Source organism: Antedon bifida, chromosome 8 (assembly GCF_963402885.1).
Source record: "Antedon bifida chromosome 8, ecAntBifi1.1, whole genome shotgun sequence".
NCBI classification, from domain to species: domain Eukaryota; kingdom Metazoa; phylum Echinodermata; class Crinoidea; order Comatulida; family Antedonidae; genus Antedon; species Antedon bifida.
The window spans coordinates 22,551,913-22,577,401 of NC_136233.1; the positions used below are offsets into that span (position 1 = coordinate 22,551,913).

Genomic DNA, 25,489 nt, shown 5'->3' on the forward strand with positions numbered 1-25,489 from the left:
CAAATCAAATGTCAGAATCAATTTGTATAATATTATTTTTACTTTTTACTCTTCATAATTTTCACCAATCTTGTACAATTAAACAGCGCCCTCAGTTGAGAGTATCATCTCTGAATTGACTGTTTCTCCTACATTTGAGTATTGGAAAGCAAAGAATGTGAACGTTAGGAAATTTACGACTCGTTCTCTACGCTGCCGGCCGCCGTGAACATGTTTAAGGGTTTGCCTCGCTAGCTCTCCTCGGAATTACTAGGCTACGACGATGCGCACTATACGCTTTATACATTACTAGGCTACAATGCGCACTATACGCTTTATACATTACGGATTAGAAGTGTGTTGACATTTTGTTGTTTTTTGTGTGAAAACGTGTATTTAAGCAAGATGGCACACGTAATGTAAGTTGATTATCATCAGAATGTATTCTTCTTATCTTCTAAGTATGTAGTATGTAGCACTAGCTCACCTACCTGTCGAGTTCATGAGATCTGAATTTATATATATTTACATGCTCTAACATAATGTGATATATACGGTATATATTGCGTTACAGTATATTCAATGTAGTCCATCTCTACCAATGTTCTTTGTACAATTATCGTCAGTTTGTATAACTGAAACTAATTGACGTCTTATATTTGTGCATATGAATGTAAATAATTTATGAAATGTAATTAGGCATTATCATCGTCGAGTTGTGTGGAATTCGGTATAGGTACCTCCTCGACCCATAGTGCTGTTGGAAACAAGTCTTCTTAGATAAGATCAAGTGTGTACTTTAAATAATACAGTGCTTTCTCCGGTGTACTGGTCCATCGTTCGTGGCTGCCGTGGGTCTATAGAGCTAGGACCTAATCAAAATTGCCTAAATTGTGAATGAATATTATTACAAATACAATAATACTTTTTGATGCTAAATGTCTTATTGTACATAAACAAGCAAAATTTCGTCGTGTGCTTTAGTTTTTTACCAGCCCAATTTAGTTTACGATAGCAGATTAATTTCTAATATTGATATCCACAGTGTACGCTTCACTCGGTAAGCGCGCGTTCTCATTGTGTCCCGAGAGACGCAGAAAATTCCTCAATGGACACCGTGACTTAACGGTTACGTAACACTCTACTCACGCCTAGGTTGAAATGAACGTGTGATTGAAAAATACTTTAATTGCCTGATACCGTAAACACATTAAGGAGAGCTGTTTTTATATAGGTTAAAACGATTAATAAAATATCTTAACTAAAAATAGCCTTTGTAATAAATAAGACGTTTTTAACGGTCTGTTCACACTGGGATAAATCGACGCGTTCGCATTTATCACAGCTGCACTCGACGTAAATATGTTTATTTTACTGAACTATTGTAACTATTCATTGTGTATTAGACTACAAATGGAATATAACAAAAGCAAGTATGATGAATAATGTTAATGTATTAAAACACAACCACACTATAAGAAAGCATATGAACATAATTAAGTAGTACAGTACTGTAGTTTATTATAGAGATGTTTTCAGTTTTCCTATATACGCTCTGTCTACACTATCAAACTAGTTTTTAGAAAAAAAGGTCTGATGTGCCCAAATATGGTATAATATACCCAAATATGGTAGTTATATGACATCATCATGTCTATATATGGGCACATCACATGTTTTTGTTACATAAAGTTTGATAGTGTAGACAGAGCTTTAGACTATTACATCGTTTACTTAGTAAGTAATAGGCATTCAATTAACACATTAAATACACGACTGTATTCAAGCTTATACAGTCGGCGTTAATGGGTGGTTGTTGTTTACTTGCTGTGAGGAGCGTCAACGCAAACGATATCTCCACATATGTCATTATCATGCCCTGTAACATAGGCAAGTGCTGTAATACAGTGTTACAGATGTATCATATGTGACGCCTGTTGTTGAAGGTAGTTTGCTTATGGCCTATGCAGTAGGCACGGTATTACAGAATTTAACCCATCAACTAAACAAAATGTATAAGACCGTAAAGAGTATATAAGCATGGACCAAGTAACTGTCATGTGTCGTTTTGAATATTGTCCCAGTATATCAGTCCATTGAGAGTCTCTTGTACTATCCTCTCTTACGTACGTCACACTCTAAACACGACCAATCATGAGTAACTAAAGATATTGTTTCTGCAAATAGATATATGTGTATGTATTGTGGCTCTGTCTCTAGGAACGGGACTGGTTGAACCTGATGGAGATGGGCCTCCCTTCCTTCGTGTCTCCACCAGCTAGATGGGCCTCCCTCCCTTTGTGTGTCCACCAGCTAGATGGGCCTTCCTCCCTTTGTGTGTCCACCAGCTAGATGGGCCTCTCTCCCTTTGTGTGTCCACCAGCTAGATGGGCCTCTCTCCTTTCGTGTGTCCACCAGCTAGATGGGCCTCTCTCCCTTCGTGTGTCCACCAGCTAGATGGGCCTCTCTCCCTTTGTGTGTTTCCTTTGTGTGTCCACCAGCTAGATGGGCCTTCCTCCCTTTGTGTGTCCACCAGCTAGATGGGCCTCTCTCCCTTCGTGTGTCCACCAGCTAGATGGGCCTTCCTCCCTTTGTGTGTCCACCAGCTAGATGGGCCTTCCTCCCTTTGTGTGTCCACCAGCTAGATGGGCCTTCCTCCCTTTGTGTGTCCACCAGCTAGATGGGCCTCTCTCCCTTCGTGTGTCCACCAGCTAGATGGGCCTCTCTCCCTTCGTGTGTCCACCAGCTAGATGGGCCTCTCTTCCTTTGTGTGTCCACCAGCTAGATGGGCCTCTCTCCCTTTGTGTGTCCACCAGCTAGATGACTGTGTTACGTGGGTCTGAGTAGGTCGCATTGGCCATTGACCTTATGAATACCTACAGGCCTATACCTTTACATGAAAAGGTATACCTTTTCCATTTGACTTCAGCCGTAGTTTAGTCACGTACTCGAACAAGTACTTTATCCTATTTATATAGTGTTACACGGAGTTCAATGCATTCTGAAGATTAAATTAAAGAGATGGTTTGGTTAGCATTTTACAATTTTCTTTCCTTTTTAGGGTATACGTCATTTTTCTTAGTTTTCATAATAGATTAAAGTACTATTATGCATATTAATGTCTTCCGTTGTATCGGGGGAGGCTTGTATAAACATATTTTTATTACAGAAATTATTATATTTATACAAATGGTTTTGTATTTTGAATACGGGCGTCGTGAGACGTACATTGTCATTTCCTATTGTGTCAACTAAGGTATCTTGACTTAACATTATTGATTGTAACTCAAGCTAGCCTTTGTTAGCATTATTAAAGTGATTTTTATATAAATGAACTATGAGTACCTCGCAAAATCGATTCCTTAGCGCTGTGTGACCTGGCGTGGTGCTTGACTTCTACGTCATAGACGCTGTGTGGACACACATGCTGGACTTTAATAGGCCTATGTGAAAGAGTTTGACTTTATACCCCGTATACGCTGTGTGAACGAACTGTTGTGTTTGACATTATACCTCATAAACTCTGTGCGAACGAGTATTTTTGACTTTATACCCCATAGGCGCTGTGTGAACGAACGGGTGTGTTTGACTTTACCTCCGCGCTGCTGCGATGCTATACTTTATACCTCCTGTCAGTTTTCAGGGTTTTTGAAATGTATAATTCTTATGAATTATAAATTCCATTATTTTAATTTTGATATCACGCACAGTAGCCTTGGAAACACCAGATGACGCTTGCGCCGATTAAAAGTTCGAAACCTGTATTGGTGATCGGAATGGCGAGGAGAAGCCGAGTGAAAAGACGGGAACCAATTTGAAATGAATATAGTTCAGTGATCAATATCTTCAAGCTCGTACGTCCTAAATAGACAATTAAATTTAGAAGAACGCGTTCTCAAAAATAAAATATAAATCTTTAGATTCAAGTTTGCGCTTCACAAAATAAAGCTCATAATAATGTGATGACGGTTTATTGTATGATAACGGATTATTTTCTACTTTAGAATTATTTTGAAGGTCTGTAGAAATACCTGCTTCAGGTTGAATTGTTGTTTTTGATACCAAGGTCCAGGGTTCAAATCGTCTTGTAATCTGCTTTCTTTTTTCGGGGTCTTACTCGCTAAGCCAGACTGGATTTAGCTTATTAAGTATACGAGCCTAACGGATTTTCTATACTGAGTTGGTGTCCTCGACAATTCTCTAAATTGTTCTTATCAAAATCTGTGTTGCTTCGCTTCTAAACACATTATTATGATGTATCGAGTATGAGCAATTTATTTGGTCATTTATTTCATGTCTTAATGTTTCTTCATTGTGATGTATATTGTAACAGCCTTGATGTTCTTTTTAGTTTTTTTGTCAAGATGTTATTTCTTTCATGCTTTTCCTTCTGAGTATAAATGATGTGTATAATAATATTCTTATATAGACATTATTATTACAGTGTGAACAATACCACTTTATTATTCTTACGATATAAACCCACACGCCCTATCCGTATTCTATGACCTATTTCTTTATTTTAATATAGAAAATTCAATTATTATTAAATTATTTGTCACGTTTATTACTTTTTGCTTGTAATTTATACAGAGAAAATATTTAGCATTATTAAATATAGTAATATTATAAATACCTTGGTTGTATATGATATTTCCAGCTTACAATGTACGTAGTAAATTTAGCCTTTGACATATTTCTGGCGTATGTGGTGCACGTGCCGACGACCAATATCATACACATAATATCTAGCTTTAGATTGGTTACCACTTGGACGCAACGCAATGGCGTACGCACAGCGCAGGTTATTTGACCAATCACTAGCAACTGTTCAGTCCTTTGCTTGTGATTGGTCAACTTTCCTGCGTTGTATCCTTATATTGGGAACCAAAGTGGTTACTGCAACACGTTCCAATCGTTTCAAATATCAATGTACATAATATCATACACAATTTCTAAATACAGTGTCACATGTGACATTACTTTTACCCTTGACCTAAACAATAATTCATGTGACGAAATGTGATGGTGTATCACAGAAGATTCCGTAGATACAGTATGCTTACTGAACTAATGAATGATGTAGATCTACAATACAGAGAATTGTTTTAACAATATTTAAAAATATGTTAATTTATAGAACTAACGGAAAGCTCTCCTAATTAAATTAAAAATACAAATCTAATTAAACATAATCCTAGTAATCGGTCCACGATTCAATTTCGTCATTACGTCATCACCAAAATGATATATGTCATTACGTCATCACCAGAATGATATATGTACCCGATTCCCAGTGCTCTCCACATGCGACAGTATTTGCCCAGTATCATAGGAATATTCATCATATAATATCAAATCGTATCTCATTTGGGTATCACATGTGATGCCTGTATCATGTAAGGTAGTTAAGGGTTAAATGGTTTTTGATAGGCCTAGGTGGTACATGTGACAAACATGTGATGCTGTTTTACCGAAGATTCCTATGATACTGGAGAAATCTAGATACAGTAGCGATACTCGGGTGTGATATTCCTTTTCCTATTTTTGTATTGGAAAAAAAAAGATGAAGAAAAATGATGAGCCGCGATGATGTCATTGAAAATAATCGTAAAACCCTAAAATTTGTATTATATTAAACAAATCATTTATTGTAATGTGATTAAAATGTATAGTAAGCTTAAAATAAGAATATAGAATAGCAGATGAGATGATAATAATATTCACAGGCGAATAATCTGTTTTACCCCTGCATGCACAGTGTGTATAATGCATACAATTCAATGTGGACTCTATCGTATGCTAATCGTAACGAAACGTCTGATTAATGTATATATTTAGGCAGGTAGTGTTGGTTGAAAGGGTGAACATAATGATCTCAGATGTTTAACAGGGAAGGGTGTTTAAATATGCATCGTTTACGGCAGTATCGGACGCCGCTAACATCGATCCAACAACCATCTCGTTTCCTGCTGCTGATTAGAAAGATGGGTTGCCAGGTTCTTCATAAAAATGTGAGAGAATTCATGAATACCAACAAAATATACATTAATATGCAATGAAATTGAATGCATCCAATTGCTCGTATGCGCATGCGTGTTGTTTCTATTGCTATTCAGGTATATAGAGCATAAAAGCACATTAAAACCTTCCGTATTTTTATAGCATTTATCTCATTTTTATTAGTCGTAAAAGACGGCAATTGTTAGAATTATGTTTTATTATATTACATAATTTCAAAGAGGTCATAAGCATTCCGATGTAAGATAAGACATACATTAGTATTAATGTAAAGTTAATAGTTTGGTGTAAATAGACATGTTGTCTCTGAAAATACCGGATGCAGGTACAGTATCGTGTTTTTGTAGTACATCGTCGTGCATTGTGCAGTACCGTGTGTTGATACAGTACCCGTGTTCTGTCATAGTACCGTGTGTTGATACAGTACCGTGTTCTGTCATAGTACCGTGTGTTGATACAGTACCGTGTTCTGTCATAGTACCGTGTGTTGATACAGTACCGTGTTCTGTCATAGTACCGTGTGTTGATACAGTACCGTGTGTTGATACAGTACCGTGTGTTGATACAGTACCGTGTGTCGGTGCACTACCGTATCGGCGCAGTACCGTGTTTATGTAGAACAGTACTGTGTCGATACAGTACCGTGTTTCTGTAGCACAGTATTGTGTCGGTGCAGTACCGTGTGTCGGTACAGGTCGACAGTACCGTGTGTTTATCGCATATATGAATAATAGGCCTAGATCACTGTATCACAGTTGAAAGCTCGTTTGAAATGTTTTCTATGACCATGGATAAACTACCCCGCTGTTGCTACTGCAGTCCGCAGCCAACAAATTCATTAATGTGAATAAAGATGTGTGCATAATGATGATAAGTGTAGTTTTAACAATCTGCAGGACGAGTACGCATCCGTAATGGACATATTTACGCATAGATAACTGCCTCATAGCTGAGTGGTATAATAGGCCTACATTTTAATACGCATATGCAGTCTCTTAATAAAACATAAGCGACGTCTAAACACTTAATTTAACAGCATTGAACTGACTATATCCAGACATAAATTTGCTGCATTGCATGCTGGGTATTTTGTTTGTTGCATTTCCATTGCGTAATGATTCTCTAGCGACATCACAGGAATAATATTCCGTTTTATAGTTTGTTTTTTTACATAATAGTAGCTGGGGAATTGGATGATCTTGCCTCATGTTATGTGTGCGTCGTAGTTCATTTTATGCCAAATATATGTATGTAAGAACGTAGGCTATAATGTGCTCATTCCTTAGTTTACATATAAAATTACCCCAATGAAATTAAGTTATTTGCACTATCCTCAGTACAATCCTGGTTAAAATTAAATGCCTTTAATTATTATAATATTTTTTAGTAGCTTAAGGAGATCAGATGAGCGGAATACATGTGATTGTCTGATATATTCAATTCCTGTTATATAGGTATATACAGTAAAGTCCTGTTCTTATAAGACGTATATTTCATATTTTGTAAAGATAAAATAGGCCCTCGTTGATGGGGTATTTGAATTGGGCACAGACTGGTCACCACTAATCGCCGCTTTAGTTATACGTTTAAGGGTTGCAGACAATATTCAATAGAAGAATAAAATAATAAACATTAACATGAGCACTCAACTTATTTACTAAAGCGTCTTTCCCACTTAAAGTTTGGTTCACTCTTGGACGCAACGCTAGGACGTAAGCGCGCCGCAAGCAATTTGACCAATGACGACGCGATAGGTCATCCGAACTGTCGCTTGTGATTGGTCAATTCGTTGCGTCTGAGTGTGAATCAAACTTCTGCTGCATGATGAGCAAGGACGATTATTCAAATCTCAAACTGGGTAAAGTACTCGCAATGATTGTTCCTAAACCAGGAGATCCTCCGTTTCCTGCCGAGTTTTACTCATATTTGTATGGGAGGCCAACGGAGTCAATTGGTATAGCATCTTACTCTCAGAATCCCAATGCCAACCGTCCAAAACAGCATTTTCGTTATAAGCCAATTTTATATATACTCCTAATTTACATATACTTTACTTTAGTTTACTGACCTACGAACATTTTAATTAATTGCTTTTTCTGAGATAAAAAGAAGAGAGAGGTCAAACATAAAGACTTCCTTATACCAACAAAATTAATAAAATATAATAACGATTTTATTTTTGCCCACAGTGCTGCCTCGAAATATCGAAAAGCTGCATCTCGGAAGCCGAAATACAGCAGGCCTAGCGCTTACACGACAGTTAGAGAAACACAACGGTAAGTATACACATTCACAGAATAATAATGAGATAGATATTCTACAATTATCGTCTGCTGATCTATTAAATACGTTTTTGGTTAATTGACTTTTTCCACCAATGCGTGATGATCTCTGTATTCTATAGCATTTTGTGGTTCAACCGCGAACAATTGTCATGTTGGTTTTTTAGTAAAACTAAACAAATTTGTATTTGTGTTGTTTGTAAGTAGATTATGATTGTGATAAATGATGGCTATGCGCGCGTGTGTAAACGCTTTGTTTCCTTTTTGAACAACGTTCACGAATGACAAGCTCCCCTTCTTCTTCCCATCATGCATACCAGTGTTCATTTTTCAACGTTCAACAATGACAAGCTCCCCTTCTTCTTCCCATCATGCATACCAGTGTTCATTTTTCAACGTTCAACAATGACAAGCTCCCCTTCTTCTTCCCATCATGCATACCAGTGTTCATTTTTCAACGTTCAACAATGACAAGCTCCCCTTCTTCTTCCCATCATGCATACCAGTGTTTATTTTTCAACGTTCAAGAACGAAAAGCTCCCCTTCTTCTTCCCATCATGCATACCAGTGTTGATTTTTCCCTCTAGCCATTCAGGCTATACTAATTATGTATTCAGAATAGATTTGAACATGTAATATCACCTGCAATAAAAAGAAATCATTAGAATAACACACACGGTTAGTAAGCCAACTCATCTACCTAATCGACGACGTGTACCCGATGACCTCATCTTCGGGTTTTCTCGGGTATTCGTTCCACGAGCATCGTTGTATGTAATTTTTATATATTCTATTAATAGAAAAATTCAAACGCGTTTTGATACGTATCATGCAAACGCGTCGGAGGTGTATGTTGACGCGTAAGAATGTTATGCGTTTACAAATTCAAGATAATATTACACGTATCTATAAAGTTAAATGTCAACAATATCTTTTGACATTATGTTAATTCATCAATCTAAAGTACACTAATGTCTGGGTAAATCTCGGTGATGCATTGCGCGTGCGTACGTATTGCTTTTCGAAACACTTTTTAGGTTGATGACTTTTAGCCATTATTATGTAAATATATTAAAGTGGTTTGATGCAACATTTAGACGATGGAGAATGTTTCCTTTAGTTGCCAATCAAAGAAACCCATTGACATCCGGGCATTATTATTATTATTGACATCCGGGCATTATCCTTTGCGACAGCAGTCGCTAACGAGTGGTGCACAGAATCAATGCTATTAAGTGACATTTTGTGTATTGTACACTCTTACGGTGTAGGTTCGTATTTCGAATGGAAGTGGAACATTAAACATGTTTACTGAAGAATTAGTACTTAGTGCTAAATAGCAAAATACAGAAATGAGAATGCTTCGAGCAGTGTATACGATGTTTGGGAGTGAGATTGCGTGTACTTATTAGGATGATGTGTGAGACAACACGTTGTTCATCTTCTTTATCACAAGTCCTGTCATCATCATCAATTCCCTATCATCTTCCTCTCATTATCCTCCTACTTAGCAGCAACACATTGTGTTTATAATTATCATCTCCATTTCCTAGTAATCATCATCAACATCATCGTCATTCTATAATCATCATCACATACTCATAATGTACCCTTATCTACTAATCATCTTCCTATTCTTTACTCTAGCAGTATATCTTCCTTTCTCCACCTCATCCTTGTCATCATAATCATCGTCATCATCATTTTCATCACCATCATCTTCATTATCATCATCATCTTCATCACCATCGTCTTCATTATCATCATCATCTTCATCACCATCGTCTTCATTATCATCATCATTATCTTCATCATCATCATCATCATCATCATCATCATCATCATCATCATTATTATTATCATTATTATTGTCGTCATCATCGTCATCGTCTAATCATCATCATCCTCATCAGCTTCATCATTTATCATCATCTTCATTTCGCTTAATTGTCTCTCATCGTTACCATTCTCCTTCTCATCATCATAGTCTTTGTCAACATCTTAAAAACCGGCATCATTATAATGTCAATTGTCGTTATTACTTTATCGATGTTATTCTAGAAGGCTTTACAAAAAACAAGATGTTCACCTGGACTATCGCTAATTAATTAGGCTCCAGCTAATTAAATCCTAGTTCACCCACACTGTCAACACAGCACGTGTCTCTCACTGCAAATAATCACTCTTCTGATTGGACAAACCTCCAATCAGAGACCACTTATGTGGTCAATATAAACTAGTTGTGGTTGATGGTTATATTATTTTTTTGATTAGTTGGCGCAATAACTGACAATATTTATTAAATAATTTATCATAAATCCGTAAAGAAAACATCATATTTACGTTTACAAACCATATATTATAACGGTTAAGTATAAGGGTGTGCCTTGCCTAACCCCTACACATATCGTCACTTGTTGGATATGGAACGCGAGTAATGACAAAGTAAACGTAATAATAATCAAACTGAGAGCGTAGTAGTTCAACCATTTTGAATTGCTCTCCCGCTGCTGGTTACTGTACATTTAATTAAACCTATAAACATGTGTATAGTTAGACAAGTAAATAGGCCTATTGTTTTTTTTAATTGATTATGAAAAAAAATGTCTGTGCTATTCACATTTTTTGGGCAAATTAACCCAGAAATGTTTCTATTGATAAGAACATACGCTACCTGTACGCCTTGCTAGCTATCAATCAACTTAAATTAGGCTAATTGTAGCCAAAAGCGGTTTCATATTTCGTCACAGAATTCTCATCTAATTTTGTATTCATGTAAATGGATTTAGAAAACATTAATTTAAGTAAACTACAGTATATGTTTTGGTCAACATGAGTTATTTGTCGACATATATCACAATTGAAGTAACAAAAAGCAGTATCATTCCATTACCGGCATTAATTTGGTAGGCCTACCAAACAAGTGTGAAATTTGAAAAGACGGTCATTTCAGAAGAAGTTGTATGTTTTAAAACATATTTTCCCTGAAGATTGTTTTTATTCTTATTCGTGGTAGAAGTTGAAATAAAAGTGTCGGTAGGTTCGGTCGCGTAACTCTGTTAATACATTTCTATTTTGGCAATGTGCGACCGACGCATTCATGAGTGTAACAGATTGCCATGATGAAACGGTAACGTCAAATAACACAGGCCTAATCTCTCTTCCACACATGAAAGAATTCCTGCAGAATGTGGTGTAAATAATGGCCTGAAAGTAATGTAGTATGTCCAAACTTATATAACAAGTTATCAAAGCGTTTAAAAGATTCAATCTACTGTTAAAAGGCGCAAAATCAGCGATCACGTGACAAACGGACGATCTTGCAAAATGCATTAGTCTCTCCCTCCTCCTCTTTTCAGACTACCAGTGGTGAATGGTGATCACAAAGGCGAATAATCGTTCATTATCACGTAATTGGATCTTGATTTGATTAGGAATTTAAGAACTTACTTAACTGTTATGAGTAGATGAGTTCAAGCTAATTATGATTGATACTAAACTATCTATTAGCATTGTTCTCAACAATAGCTACTGTAATGTATTGCTCTATCGGATTAGATCATTTATAACGGTAATACGAATATAAATGCTGATTTTATTAACACATTGTCGTGATCGTTTGGATCGATGGAGAAGCGCGCTTAACAATGGGCAGACATTTTTTTATATAGAATGATAATATAAAGTTGACTACTGTATTGAAGTAGAACGAATGCAGGTGATATATGATATAAGCCTACTTGCCTACAAATCATAGGATTCCTGGTTCCAATAATAAAACCAGCAGTTTTCGCCACTCCCAAATGTGTGTTTGTATACCGCAAACGATGTACACACTTTATTTTGATCGTCTGTATCAGCGATCGTCTGCTTCAGCGATCGTCTGCTTCACCGGTCGTTTGCTTCACCGGTCGTCTGCTTCACCGATCGTCTTCTTCAGCGATCGTCTGCTTCTGCGATCGTCTGCGTCACCGATCGTCTGCTTCACCGATCGTCTGCTTCACCGATCGTCTGCTTCACCGATCGTCTGCTTCAACGATCGTCTGCTTCACCGGTCGTCTGCTTCAGCGATCGTCTGCTTCTGCGATCGTCTGCGTCACCGATCGTCTGCTTCACCGATCGTCTGCTTCACCGATCGTCTGCTTCACCGATCGTCTGCTTCACCGGTCGTCTGCTTCACCGATCGTCTCCTTCACCGATTATCTGATTCAATAGTCATGTTCTGTTGTTTTGTAATTACAAGGGTTTTATATACATTACAGTGTAAATGTCTTGTAATAATATATAACACAGTATACAGTTAAACAATTACTAATAACAAACATATTTTCTCCCTATTGTCAAAATAATCCTACAATTTTATATTTTTTACACTGTTATTGAATTTGAAAATTATCTTGATTAATTAAGTAATATTTATAAATTATTCATGCGTGATCACGTGATAGGTCATTAACCATGATCTGCAATTAGATGAACATTTGAAAACATATTAATGTATAGTCTGCCGCGCGCGTGCACCACCAGCATCAGACAATCGGTGGACAATTTCAACGGATTTCATTCATATAATTTGGCGCACGGTTGAATAATAGATTTTGTTTCTTATTTCTTGTAGTAGACTTCTCTTAAAATGCGTTGAATAATTCACGTATCACTACCCTTGAGCTTTATATCGATTGCAAGTGGAATATTTTTAGAGAAAATTTAAACAATTTATTGAAGAGTATTCGTATGACTTATTTTGTACATTTTAAAGAATATTTTAGAATATTTTTAGGAAAAGAAAGATAGCATCTGTGTTTGCTTTCAACTTTATCATATATCGCTAGTCTAAGAAGATTAAGTAACGTAGGGCCATATGAGACCAGTGTGCGACTCTACATGGGCATGTATGGGACGCCACATGGGCCTGTGTGGGACTCCACATGGGCCTGTATAATAGGACGCCACATGGGCCAGCGTGGGACTCTACATGCCTGTATGGGACGCCACATGGGCCTGTGTGGGACTCCACATGGGCCTGTAGAATAGGACGCCACATGTGCCAGCGTGGGACTCTACATGGGCCTCTATGGGACGCCACATGGGCCTGTGTGGGACTCCACATAAGCCTGTATGGGACGCCACATGGGCCTGTTTTCGGAGCACATAAAAGGGTGCTACCTTCCGTTATGTCATATGAACGTACGTTATTGTGATTTTCATTAATACATACATTTTCAATACTTGGCCTACAATTAATAATATCGTAAAATACTGTACTATACGTTTATCGCCTTTTTTATACGACTTGTAGAAAGGGTATACCACGTGGTCTCAAAATGTCAATTAGTATTGAATCTAAGATTTGACATTTAAAACCAATCAAAAAACAATTTGCTAAATTTATTTTTCTGTATGGTGAATGATTACTCTAGAAATGTTGGCTTGCGTGTTTAGTTACGGAATGAGCATGCGTAGATGTAGTGATAGCAGGGTGTTTGTGACTAACGTGGACATGCGTAGAAGTGTGATAGGTAGGCCTACTAATAATTTATAAGGACAGCTATTTTTATTTTAGAATTATATTAAGGAATCATTTCAGTCTACTGCAGTAACTAAATTTACTCTTTAAAGATGTATTGTCCCCCTGAAAAAAAACCATTTTTTTTTTAATATGCCATTTTAATGTCACATAATAGTTTCACTTTACCCAAAAAAAAAATTACCTGAAAAGGTAATCAGGTAATTTAAAGCAAAAAATAGTCAAATTGGTTTAATTTATCCGTTCATTTTGTCATTTTATAAGTGAAAACAAACGTATTATTTTTCTACTGAATTTACTGCAGTAACTTCAGAAGAATAATGTTGACATAATGCCTAATATTATGTGGAATAATGAATACATTTTTTTTATCATCATCATTGACCATCGTATATAAAATTCCAGTTGAGACAACTGCCTATCCACAACTGTACACAACTGAGTCTGCAGCAGGTATATACCTTATTCCTGTTGTGTTGAAACGTCATATTGAATTAAGCGAGTTGGGTAATGACAGGCTAAGCGCCCTCAGGCGGCATGTGTCTTCTGCTGAAAAATATCGTGCCTTTACATGATTAATCACGTGATCCTAGCTAAGAGCAAGAATCATTTTTTTTCTTTTCCCAAATATATATTTCTAATTTTTAATTATTCGAAATGTATTATTCATAATGCAACGTGAAGGAAAAAAGGCATGGGCAACAAACGATCGTTTTTATGTACCTGATGAAGCATGCGTTCACACTAAAAATAATAAAGTAATAAGCTAGAAAAAGCACTAATAATGGAGATGGCCTTCTAATAGTATACAAATACATTTATTCATTAAATCACAATAGCAATAATTATATGTACAATGCTTCATGAAAATGGTGAAATGGGGGTCTCAGGAAACCAGGAGGTTTGTATGATAGAGACTCTAGATTCTACTACTTTTACTCTTTCTATCACACTAATAGAAACATTAAGCATTTAAGCACTAAGCAAGTATACATTACAAGAGCCGCGAAATCTTTCCAACCGTCTTGGATATATAATAAAGTATATTAGGTAATACAAAAACTGTCTGTGCGTTTCAAAATCGTATCCAGTACACCACTGTACGCAGTCCATTTTTAAATCGTATCCAGTACACCACTGTACGCAGTCCATTTTTAAATCGTATCCAGTACACCACTGTACGCAGTCCATTTTTAAATCGTATCCAGTACACCACTGTACGCAGTCCATTTTTAAATCGTATCCAGTACACCACTGTACGCAGTCCATTTTTAAATCGTATCCAGTACACCACTGTACGCAGTCCATTTTTAAATCGTATCCAGTACACCACTGTACGCAGTCCATTTTTAAATCGTATCCAGTACACCACTGTACGCAGTCCATTTTTAAATCGTATCCAGTACACCACTGTACGCAGTCCATTTTTAAATCGTATCCAGTACACCACTGTACGCAGCCCTTTTTTAAATCGTATCCAGTACACCACTGTACGCAGTCCATTTTTAAATCGTATCCAGTACACCACTGTACGCAGTCCATTTTTAAATCGTATCCAGTACACCACTGTACGCAGTCCATTTTTAAATCGTATCCAGTACACCACTGTACGCAGTCCATTTTTACTAGGCAGTTAGCATTAATTAAATTGAATAAAGTAGGTTTTATCGATTTTGCTAATTCAACGAAAAAAAAAAAACACCAAGAATTACCATTGTGTCATCCTGCTCCTCCTAAAGCTGAAGGCTGACTTTTAATTTTGTATTCATTATCGATTTTTGTCGAAGCGAAGCCTTTTTTCGAATTTTAATATACTTGGAGATTTTGAAGTTTCGTCAATGACCGTGATTACATTTCATTGATAAGTTTCCTGTTGATGAAAATTAATCGGTAATATAATGGCATTTCATAAAATGTCTGTGCAGTTTTTCGTAATAAATGGGTTGTCTGTGTTTCAATGAAGCGTATTCACATCTAAGCATGTCATATTAAAGCGATGAAATTCTGAAAACTTAGCCTAGATTTCTGAAAGTTGTTATCCATCATTGTTAACTAATAGTCATTCATTATAAGTATTGACGTCATCTTCAATTACGTCATCATCTTCTAGTCCATTGCTTTTCACTGTCACCATACACATTATCCTTGTAATCTTTATTATCTGAATTATCATCATCATAACCATCATCATCACCATCATTTCATTCATCTTTATCATCTTCATTATCATCATCGTCATCATCATTACCATCATCATCATCATCATCTTCACCATCATCATCATCATCATCATCATCTTCATTATCATCATCTTCATCATCATCATCTTCATTATCATCATCATCTTCATCATCATCATCTTCATTATCATCATCATCATCATCATCTTCATTATCATCATCATTCATCATCTTCATCATCATCATCTTCATCATCTTCATTATCATCATCATCATCGTCATCATCATCATCATCATCTTCATCATCATCTTCATCATCATCATCATCTTCATTATCATCTTCATCATCATCATCATCTTCATTATCATCATCATCATCATCTTCATTATCATCATCATCATCATTCATCATCTTCATCATCATCATCTTCATCTTCATCATCATCTTCATCATCATCATCTTCATCATCATCTTCATCATCATCATCATCATCTTCATCATCATCTTCATCATCATCTTCATTATCATCATCATTACCATCATTTCATTCATCTTTATCATCTTCATTATCATCATCAGCATCGTCATGACATCATAAGAACACAAATTTAAGTTTAAGATGTTGACCTTTAACCTCTTAAGAAGGTATAACTGCCATGTCGTGTAACATCCATACGGCTGCTATACATTTACTTGCACCGTGTAGTATTCTACCCATCCATACGGCTGCTATACATTTACTTGCACCGTGTAGTATTCTACCCATCCATACGGCTGCTATACATTTACTTGGACCGTGTAGTATTCTACCCATCCATACGGCTGCTATACATTTACTTGCACCGTGTAGTATTCTACCCATCCATACGGCTGCTATACATTTACTTGGACCGTGTAGTATTCTACCCATTCATACGGCTGCTATACATTTACTTGGACCGTGTAGTATTCTACCCATTCATACGGCTGCTATACATTTACTTGGACCGTGTAGTATTCTACCCATTCATACGGCTGCTATACATTTACTTGGACCGTGTAGTATTCTACCCATTCATACACTTGCCCTTTGGAGTATGCAGGTATAAGTTAGTTATCCGCCTTTAATTGCTCCATCATATAACTTACCTTTCAACCTTTCAACTTTAACGTTAATAGATGGTATAAAGAAAATAAATTATTGAAATGTGAACATGATTCTTACGTATGAGTAAGATAAATCACAACCTACAGCATGTGTTCACCTACCTGAAGAGGTTTAAAGTCAGGAGTCAATAACCAACTATTAAACTAAAAAAAACAAACAAAACAAACAAAAACCAGAATAGTAATTAACAAAAAATAGGAAGGTAAATTGTATTATGATAGTTATGAATGAAATGAGTTGTAGTAGACTTGCCCCAAGTCTGTATTTATTGTCTTTTTTATTATTAGTGTCTGAAAATGTGAGCTCAAGTATTATACGTATGAAACGCCATATGTGCCAAAATATTTATCTTTTTACTAATAATTGAGTTGTAGTTAACGTCACAAACGAGAAAATTTAGAATTGAGAAAAAAAATCGATATGAGAAAATTTGAGTTGATATGAAATGAGTGTTATTGTGTTAGTTGCTGCAATGTCGTTTTTTCACATACATTTTGAAGGTGCGTATCATTAATACAATTGATGATGATGATTGAATTATTACAAAATGATGATGATGATAATAATGATGATTGAATGATTACAGAATGAGCAAAATTTACATTGAATGAATAGGCAAACTTTGGGACCCAATAAGGTTTCCCCTTAATAGGGATTTAGCCTTAATAAGAATCGGTCGTAATGTTGAAATATATATCGCTTCTCGTTTTCTTCTCAAATAAGTGTCCGTTATTGGCATGCTTTAAATGAGAGCTTCTACTGTAATTAATATGTTAAAACGTAATGATTCACGCCCTGCTATTTGTCTTATTTATTCAGCAACACTTGATGAAAAATCCACTAGATTTTGTTGTAAAATTTCATCCTGAGAACGCGACAGACCAAAATGATAAAATGTGATACGCATTTTGATAATTTACAACGCTTAATGAGTCAAAGTTATTTCGTATATGACTTGTGTTATTAGCAACATATAGCCGCGTTAACAAATTGACCACAAATCAATTACTGCAGAAACCGTTTAATTTTTGTCTCTAATTATTACAAAAACCTTGTGCTATATAATTCTCTATCGTTTCTGGAAAATCAGTAATGAAATTGATTGCAAAATACAAGAGTAATCAACGAAAATGCGAAAGAAGAGCAATCAGGCATTTCACACTAATATAACAATCGTCCAACTCGCTATTCATGGAAATCCACGATACCATTACCGTAACCATCTTTGCTGTAATATGCAACAGCAAGCCACTTATACCTTTAGACGAATTTTAGTGTGTTTCTCCCTAATAAATAATACATTTAATAACCTTATTGAATTTAATTTGCGTTTGATTACGTGGGTATCGCAGTTAAAATTGTTTTTTTTTACTTTGAGTTTATTCCAAGGCCATATTAAATCTAATACAACAACATTTGGATTAATTAATACAAACTTTAAGTACTTGTATAAGTACACATTCCAATGCGTAGTAGTTGGTACAACAGTTTATGTTTACAGTTTGAATAATTAAACAATGGCAGTTGAGTAATTTATATAAGTTAAACATCATATTATTTTGTAATAGTTTTGCATATTGAATATATTCCAATTTAACAGTATAGCTCTGTCTACACAATCAAATTGTATGTTCCCATATATGGACATGATGGTGTCATATCACTACCATATTTGAGCATATCACTACCATATTTAGGCACATCACACTTTTTTTTTGTCAAACTACTTTGATAGTGTAGACAGAGCTAACAAACGCTCAAACCTAATCTTACCGGGCTTTACTTTTCAGCGCTTATATGTCACTGTGCCTAAAATTACTGTTTAATGTAAAACACTAAAATACTTCCTAATATCATAGAAAAAGTTATTTCTCTATGCCAATAATAAAGAATGTAAACTGCGGTAGTAACAGTATTACAACGGATTTAGCTTTAGAAATTGTTACCATTAAGGTCAAAGTTTATAACCTTTTTAAAATATGGGTTAATTGTAATAAAATCCCCCTGAAATAAATAACGTGGTAAGTTTAGTAGGAATCTCTAAAGACATTCCGAGTAAAGATCAAACGTATTACATAACATAGTAAATTGATTTAGCTTTTAATAAGAAACATCATTTATGACTTGTCGTCGTTTATAGTGTTTTTGCGCGCGATCTTAGCTTGTCTGCTCTCTCCATAAAATAACATATATTAACCATGCACAGTCATATCACTGTGTCACGTGATCGTCTTCGTCATGTTTATTGCTACCAGGGGTGTCATAATAACACTACGCATCGACATTTCAACTTTATCTTTATAATTAACTAGGATCAAACCTGGGAAAGTATAATTTAAACTTATGTATTATTTTTCTTAAAATAATTCGGATGAAAATTTCGTAATTATCTCTGACAATACTTCCGAAAACATACATGACGATTTGATTTATTAAAGTTTGTATAATATTTAATGATGTTTTCTTCATGTTAACGATTATGTTTTAATATTTTTTTGCCCCGGTGGCTGTACATATTTCATGACGTCATGTTATACGTACCAATAGGTACGAAATAGCGTGTATAGTATAGCAATACTTGTTATCAATTGTCAAACGTTTATTTCTGTACCGTGTTTATAATCAAATCTATTTTGAATTAATAGTGCAAAGCTGAAGTACAAAGAATTAACATATACCCCACGCGATGTTTGTTATGACGTCACACACCGGTCACATTAAATGTTCGATATGCCCTTTTAGGCAACATTTGCAAGTAGCGGTACTACCGTATTGAAGTTGCCGCGCATTATCTTAGAAGACATTCGTTTGAAGTCGCAAATAATCCGCTTTAATCAACACTCAACATTTATGTGAGAGTCATTTCAAAATTTTAATTTTATTATCAGAAATCAGCATCCAATTATACTAATGTTCAATGTGCTCAAATATAGGAGTACTGTATATTCATTAGTGTCGTACACACGATCGTAAGAATTGTCACCACAAAACACTATATATAATTTATAATTATAATGCCTTAAGTTGCGCCCCGTACGGCAAATTATTTCACTGTACGTACGTGTGTTCTTGACGACGGTGAGGCATTTATCCAGCCAAAATATATTTTATTACCACAAAATGGTATTTAATTGTCCCAAGTTGCGCCCCGTACTGTAGTTTATCCATTTAAAAAAATTGAAATAAGTAATATTTCTGAATACAGTACCTTAAAGTATAATGAAAATTGAATCACTATTTTTAGCTTTGTTGTATGTGTTGCCGCCAAGTATAAAATGTTATTGTTTATAGCTGTATATAATGTTGTATTCGGTACGTTTTAATATTGTAAATTATATAATTGGTAGCGTTGACCACACTACACGTGATGCAGACGCGTAATAGTTCATCTTGCGTTGCGTCCTAGTGGGAATGATTATGCATAAAGACGTTAGTGTACTATTTAGATGCAATAACATTATGTTCAGCAGTAGTGGCAGCATATTCATGACATTTACCGATTTCCTTTTATGTAAACTAGCGAACGAACGAGTAGGCTGCAGGTGGTGGTAACATATCGTTACACTCCACCTCCAATCCCCTGCTACTACACATCAATATTTATACCCGCAAAGTGACGTAGCAATTTAGTTAGTCTAACATGTTAGGTATGACGTGCAGACATGACATAAACTTAATGTACTGCTAAAATAGATAGAGTGACGTCATCATTGATTATGGCGTATGAGGGTACGTAATGACTGGTTCATATTGATATTAGGAAAGCTTTAACCAATGAAAATCGTGAATCAGGGCCCAAGTGTCCCCTTGGATAGGGGATGGCATGAATCAAACACAATATATTGCCGTTCGTTCCTTTCTTTCTATCTGTAAAGTGTCCCTTTAATAGGGATGACCATTGAATACGGGATGACATGAACCAAACATAAATATAATGCCTCTCGTTCCTATCTATCTATAAAGTATGCCCTTAAGGGTGGCCCTAAATAGCAGTGTCTAAAATGAGGAATTCTACTGTTAAGTATGAGCCAAGTCTCCGAGCAGGCGTCTGCCATGGCTTCATAAAATGACGTTACCTTTTAAAACGTTTTGACATTTCTTCACTTTGGTGACATTTTAAGGCTGTTTCTATTTTAAGCAATGTGGTTACAAGGCAAATGTCTAGCTAGCTTCATCCAGCCCAACACACGTCCATAATTATATTAAATCAAAGATCTCTCTTTCATTCATTGATTTATGAACGCCAAGAAAATGTATTTGATGATAAAATCGTTGTGATATTGTAAATGTCAATGATTTTGGAATGACCGAAGTGATATTTAGTATCTTTACGTCAAATGGCAAAGTGAAATTTGAGTTATTACTATTTAATTGTACTTGTGTTTTTTAGTCGAGATGTGTGATGTGTTAATGCTTCAGTTCATGTTATAATGTCGTAGTCGTAAGCTTGAACTTTTAACCGTTCTTACTTCTCACACATGCTGCTTCACAGGCTTCAAGTACTCTGTAGCTTACACGTATTTAAGTACTGTACTTAGTATATTAGTTCGGTGTTTATCTTGCTTTCGCTTAATTTTATTAATATAAGCCTCTTCTGAGTGATATATTGAAATGCAATATTTTTAAATAGTATAATAATGCTGTACTAAAATTAAACATGTTTACATTCTCATTGCATTTCCATTTAGTTAGAATTACAAGCTTAATTTTGTTTACTTACTTAATATAAGTCTTAATATATAAGTCTCTTCTGAGTGACTTTATTTATTAAAATGCAATATTTTAAATTGTTTAATTCAACATAAGCATAAATAAATGAGTATAATACTATACATCTTGAAGACCATCTTCGAAAAATGGTTTAACGTAAAGAAGATACTCTGGAAGACCAGTTTTTGACTGAAGAGGTCACCCAATAAAGAAAATAATAAAGAAATACTAAAATTAACGTTTTTAGATTCTCATTCCAATGCACACCTTCCCAGATGTATGTAGTTAGAATACCGATAAATTGAACGGTAAAAAAACCTAATTACGTATACGTATTTAATGGATAATAGTATTTACCATAATTAATCGAAAGATGAAGTCACGTGATAATTTATTCTAGTATTTTATGCAGTGAATGTTGCGTTTTGATTAATTATGTTGCTTTCTGAAAAATTAACAATTGTAAATGAGAATAATTAGCGTTGATAGATTTTAAATGTCTCCTTTGACTTGATTTATTTCTTCATATTTGTATTAGTTTCCCAAGTTGATGTTTTTTTAGGTGGGTGGTGGCAATTTATGTATAGAATAATATTGATTTTTCATAATATATACAGCAGTATATACAGTGAATGGGTCTAATGTCTTTAAACGATTTAAGGTCAGAATTTAGTTACGGTACCTTAGCTTAATGCTATCATACTATAAAGCTCGGTTTTACAGGTATATGTGCTCTAAAGGCTTTTTCAAAACACGCGATTTAAATTGTAATGCTATTATCATAATATAATGCTCAGTGTGTTTTGTACAGATGGGTTTTTAAAATAATTATTTGTACATATTAGTCTAATTTTGAATACCTCCCATTCGGTTTCTTAGAATTGCAAATTATTATTTTTATTTAATGATTCTAATAATTAGTCATGAGGAAGAAATATAATGTGTTTTTAAAATTTAAAACAAAATAATTGTTGACAAGCAAACACGTGATGTTAAAGAAACCCGTATCATCATCACCGTCTGCGCATTTCACCTCACTGTTTATTAAATTATTTCGATTTTGATTCGTATCGTCCGTCATACGATACGGTATCGTATTGCAATCCTTTATCATTCTTCTATGCTTTTTCATAAATCAATTTTGACTTTACGAATTAATTAAGTGTATTTGTTTACGTGCTGTATCCTGCACTGCAGAGCAGACTATTACCAATTCTCGTAATTGGTTTTGGCGGGAAGCAAAGCAGCCGACACATAGTAAATTAAATCGAACTAGTTGTTTTAGTAAGGAGGACAATTCGTTGTATTTTAGGATACTATAATCCCCTCGTTTGACTTTCAGAATGGTAGGTTTAATATTGAATTAATTTTTATGAATTAATTAACATATTATTGTGATGATAATAAACCTAGTCTATTCCTCCCAGCCGCCATTTGTACTGTAATAGGCCTAGACTAGTCACCCCAGCCACTATTCACGAGTATGTTTACTTCCAGCATACATCGATTTTTTGATTTGTCTCATGTGAACATTAATTTTGAAGCTCAATTAAACATTTTTTGAATAATAATCATCATTTAGTGAGTTGTTTGCGTGAATAATAATAACATGTGTCTTCTGCTGGCATTGAATACAACGTCTGTGCCGCGTAGTAAGTGAACCGCTCCTGGGGGAGTTAGTTAATAATTAATTATTTTCTAATATTTGTATACTGAGAGCACAATACGCTTACACAATGCTTTAGTTTCTTGACATTTAATACGAAACTAATTACTATTATTATTTTCTATTTTGACTTTAAAAGTATTATTAATGGTCAGTTGACTAAGACCTTTCCTAAGTATTATCAATGGTCAGTTGACTAAGGCTTCTCCTAAGTATTATCAATGGTCAGTTGGCTCTGGCATCTCTTCCAAACATTATCTATGGTCAGTTGGCTCAGAAGACCTTTACAGAATTTATAGTCAGTTGGCTCTGGCATCTCTCGCAGATATGTTCAATGGTCAGTTGGCAAGCATCTCCAGTATCAATGGTCATTGGCTCTGTAGGTTTCTAGCAAATATTATCAATGGTCAGTTGGCTCAGACCTCCAGTACTATCGATGGTCATTTGGCTCAATTGTCTCACAATTGGTATCAATGGTCAGTTGGCTAAGGTATCTCCAGTATTATCAATGGTCAAGTCGTCCCGGGTCCAACAGCGAGAAAAGCCATGGAATGAGTTATTTTGGAGAACCCCATAGGCTTAGCTTTTGTCATTTTATATACTCTTCATTTCAATTCATTTATTTCATGGTTTTTTTTATCATGGATGGGTATCCTCTAGCGATGACCTTCCCACTGACTAGGGTCATAGGTCATAGGAGGAAAGTAAATCATCGGCATTTGCTGCAATATGTAGGTCTACATCATAAGCCCAGTACAATATGAATTAAGTCGCGGACTCTGAGAATAAGTATTGCTTTTTTTTTATTAATATTTGATAATAGAACATGTGCCATTTGCACTCTGGTGTCATAAAGTGAAATTTAATTGGAATTCAACACCAATCTCTGCAATAATATCTGCACAACTAAACGTAATATTTCTACACCGGTTCACTATTATGCCTGCACGCGCGCGTGTGTATCTTTTCACCTTCTAATACATATAATAATTATAAACAGACATAACACCGCTACAGCCGGAAATTAGATGTTTGATTGTGTCGAATGTTAAGTGATGTTCTATGGATGAGATATAAATACTTTCAATTTTAAATTAAACTTCACTTCAGCGCCATTATATGGATCAGTTTCAATATTGTAAAAGAGCGCCCTCATCGGCATTGTTTCAGACAAACTTTATCGTGCGAGATTTTTTATAGCTTTATTATTGTGTTGCTATTATAGCTATTGTGTGTATTGTTTTCATTTTTTCTTTTAATTTGTAAAAATAATATAAAGAAAGATGAAAAAGATCCTATTATATTCAGAATAAAGAAATTGATCGTAAACTTTCCTTATTTAATTCAATTCATTATTACAACACTGTCTAAATATACATTATTATAAACATATATTATGTTTTGTATTAGAGTGTTCATTCGTAATTATCGAGTCAGTCATGAAGAAGAAATTGTAGGCCCAGGGGCGACTGCATCTTTTATTATTAGTACAGGCGGCCTAAGCTAGCGTCAGGCGGTTGATTGATTTATCGGTAACTAGGCTACGGTATTTTCCATACAGATTAAACACGCTACATTCCTGTCTATCAGTTTCATAGCCGCGTAATAATTCATCACAAAACGATTATTCTATTCATACGAGGGTTTTCACGTCTAGGCCTATTATTTTGTTACAGAAAGGGGTGTTTATTGGTAGAGTTGCCGTCTTTATTCGCTGTGTTTAGTTTGGTACATGATTAGCCTGTAGGCCCAGAGGCGTCTGTCAGCATAGTTACATTGTACAGTAGCCTTCATCAGCCTTTGATAGTGAGAAATGTAGTTCAGGTCGTCGTGTTGATAATAATGTACTTTGGTATGCCATTGACCTCTGACCCCTCTATCGAAATATTGAACATGAATACATACTTGCACAATTTTAACAGATGAGCGCAAACCGGTAATATAACAGACTCGATGCGTCTATACGACTCGATGCG

The 25,489-nt window shown here is 35.3% G+C and overlaps 2 protein-coding genes across 2 annotated transcripts in view; both read left to right on the forward strand.

The window, feature by feature from the left end:
• Window positions 1-25,489, forward strand: part of LOC144850066 (uncharacterized) — a 140,492-nt gene that overhangs the window by 26,166 nt on the left and 88,837 nt on the right. The window lies entirely within an intron of this gene.
• Window positions 149-25,489, forward strand: part of LOC144850061 (potassium voltage-gated channel unc-103-like) — a 49,913-nt gene continuing 24,572 nt past the window's right edge. The window contains exons 1-2 of the mRNA XM_078707238.1: window positions 149-398; window positions 8,190-8,276. Coding sequence (XP_078563364.1) covers window positions 385-398; window positions 8,190-8,276 — 101 coding nt within the window. The 5' untranslated portion in view covers window positions 149-384. The remainder of the gene's footprint in view (window positions 399-8,189; window positions 8,277-25,489) is intronic.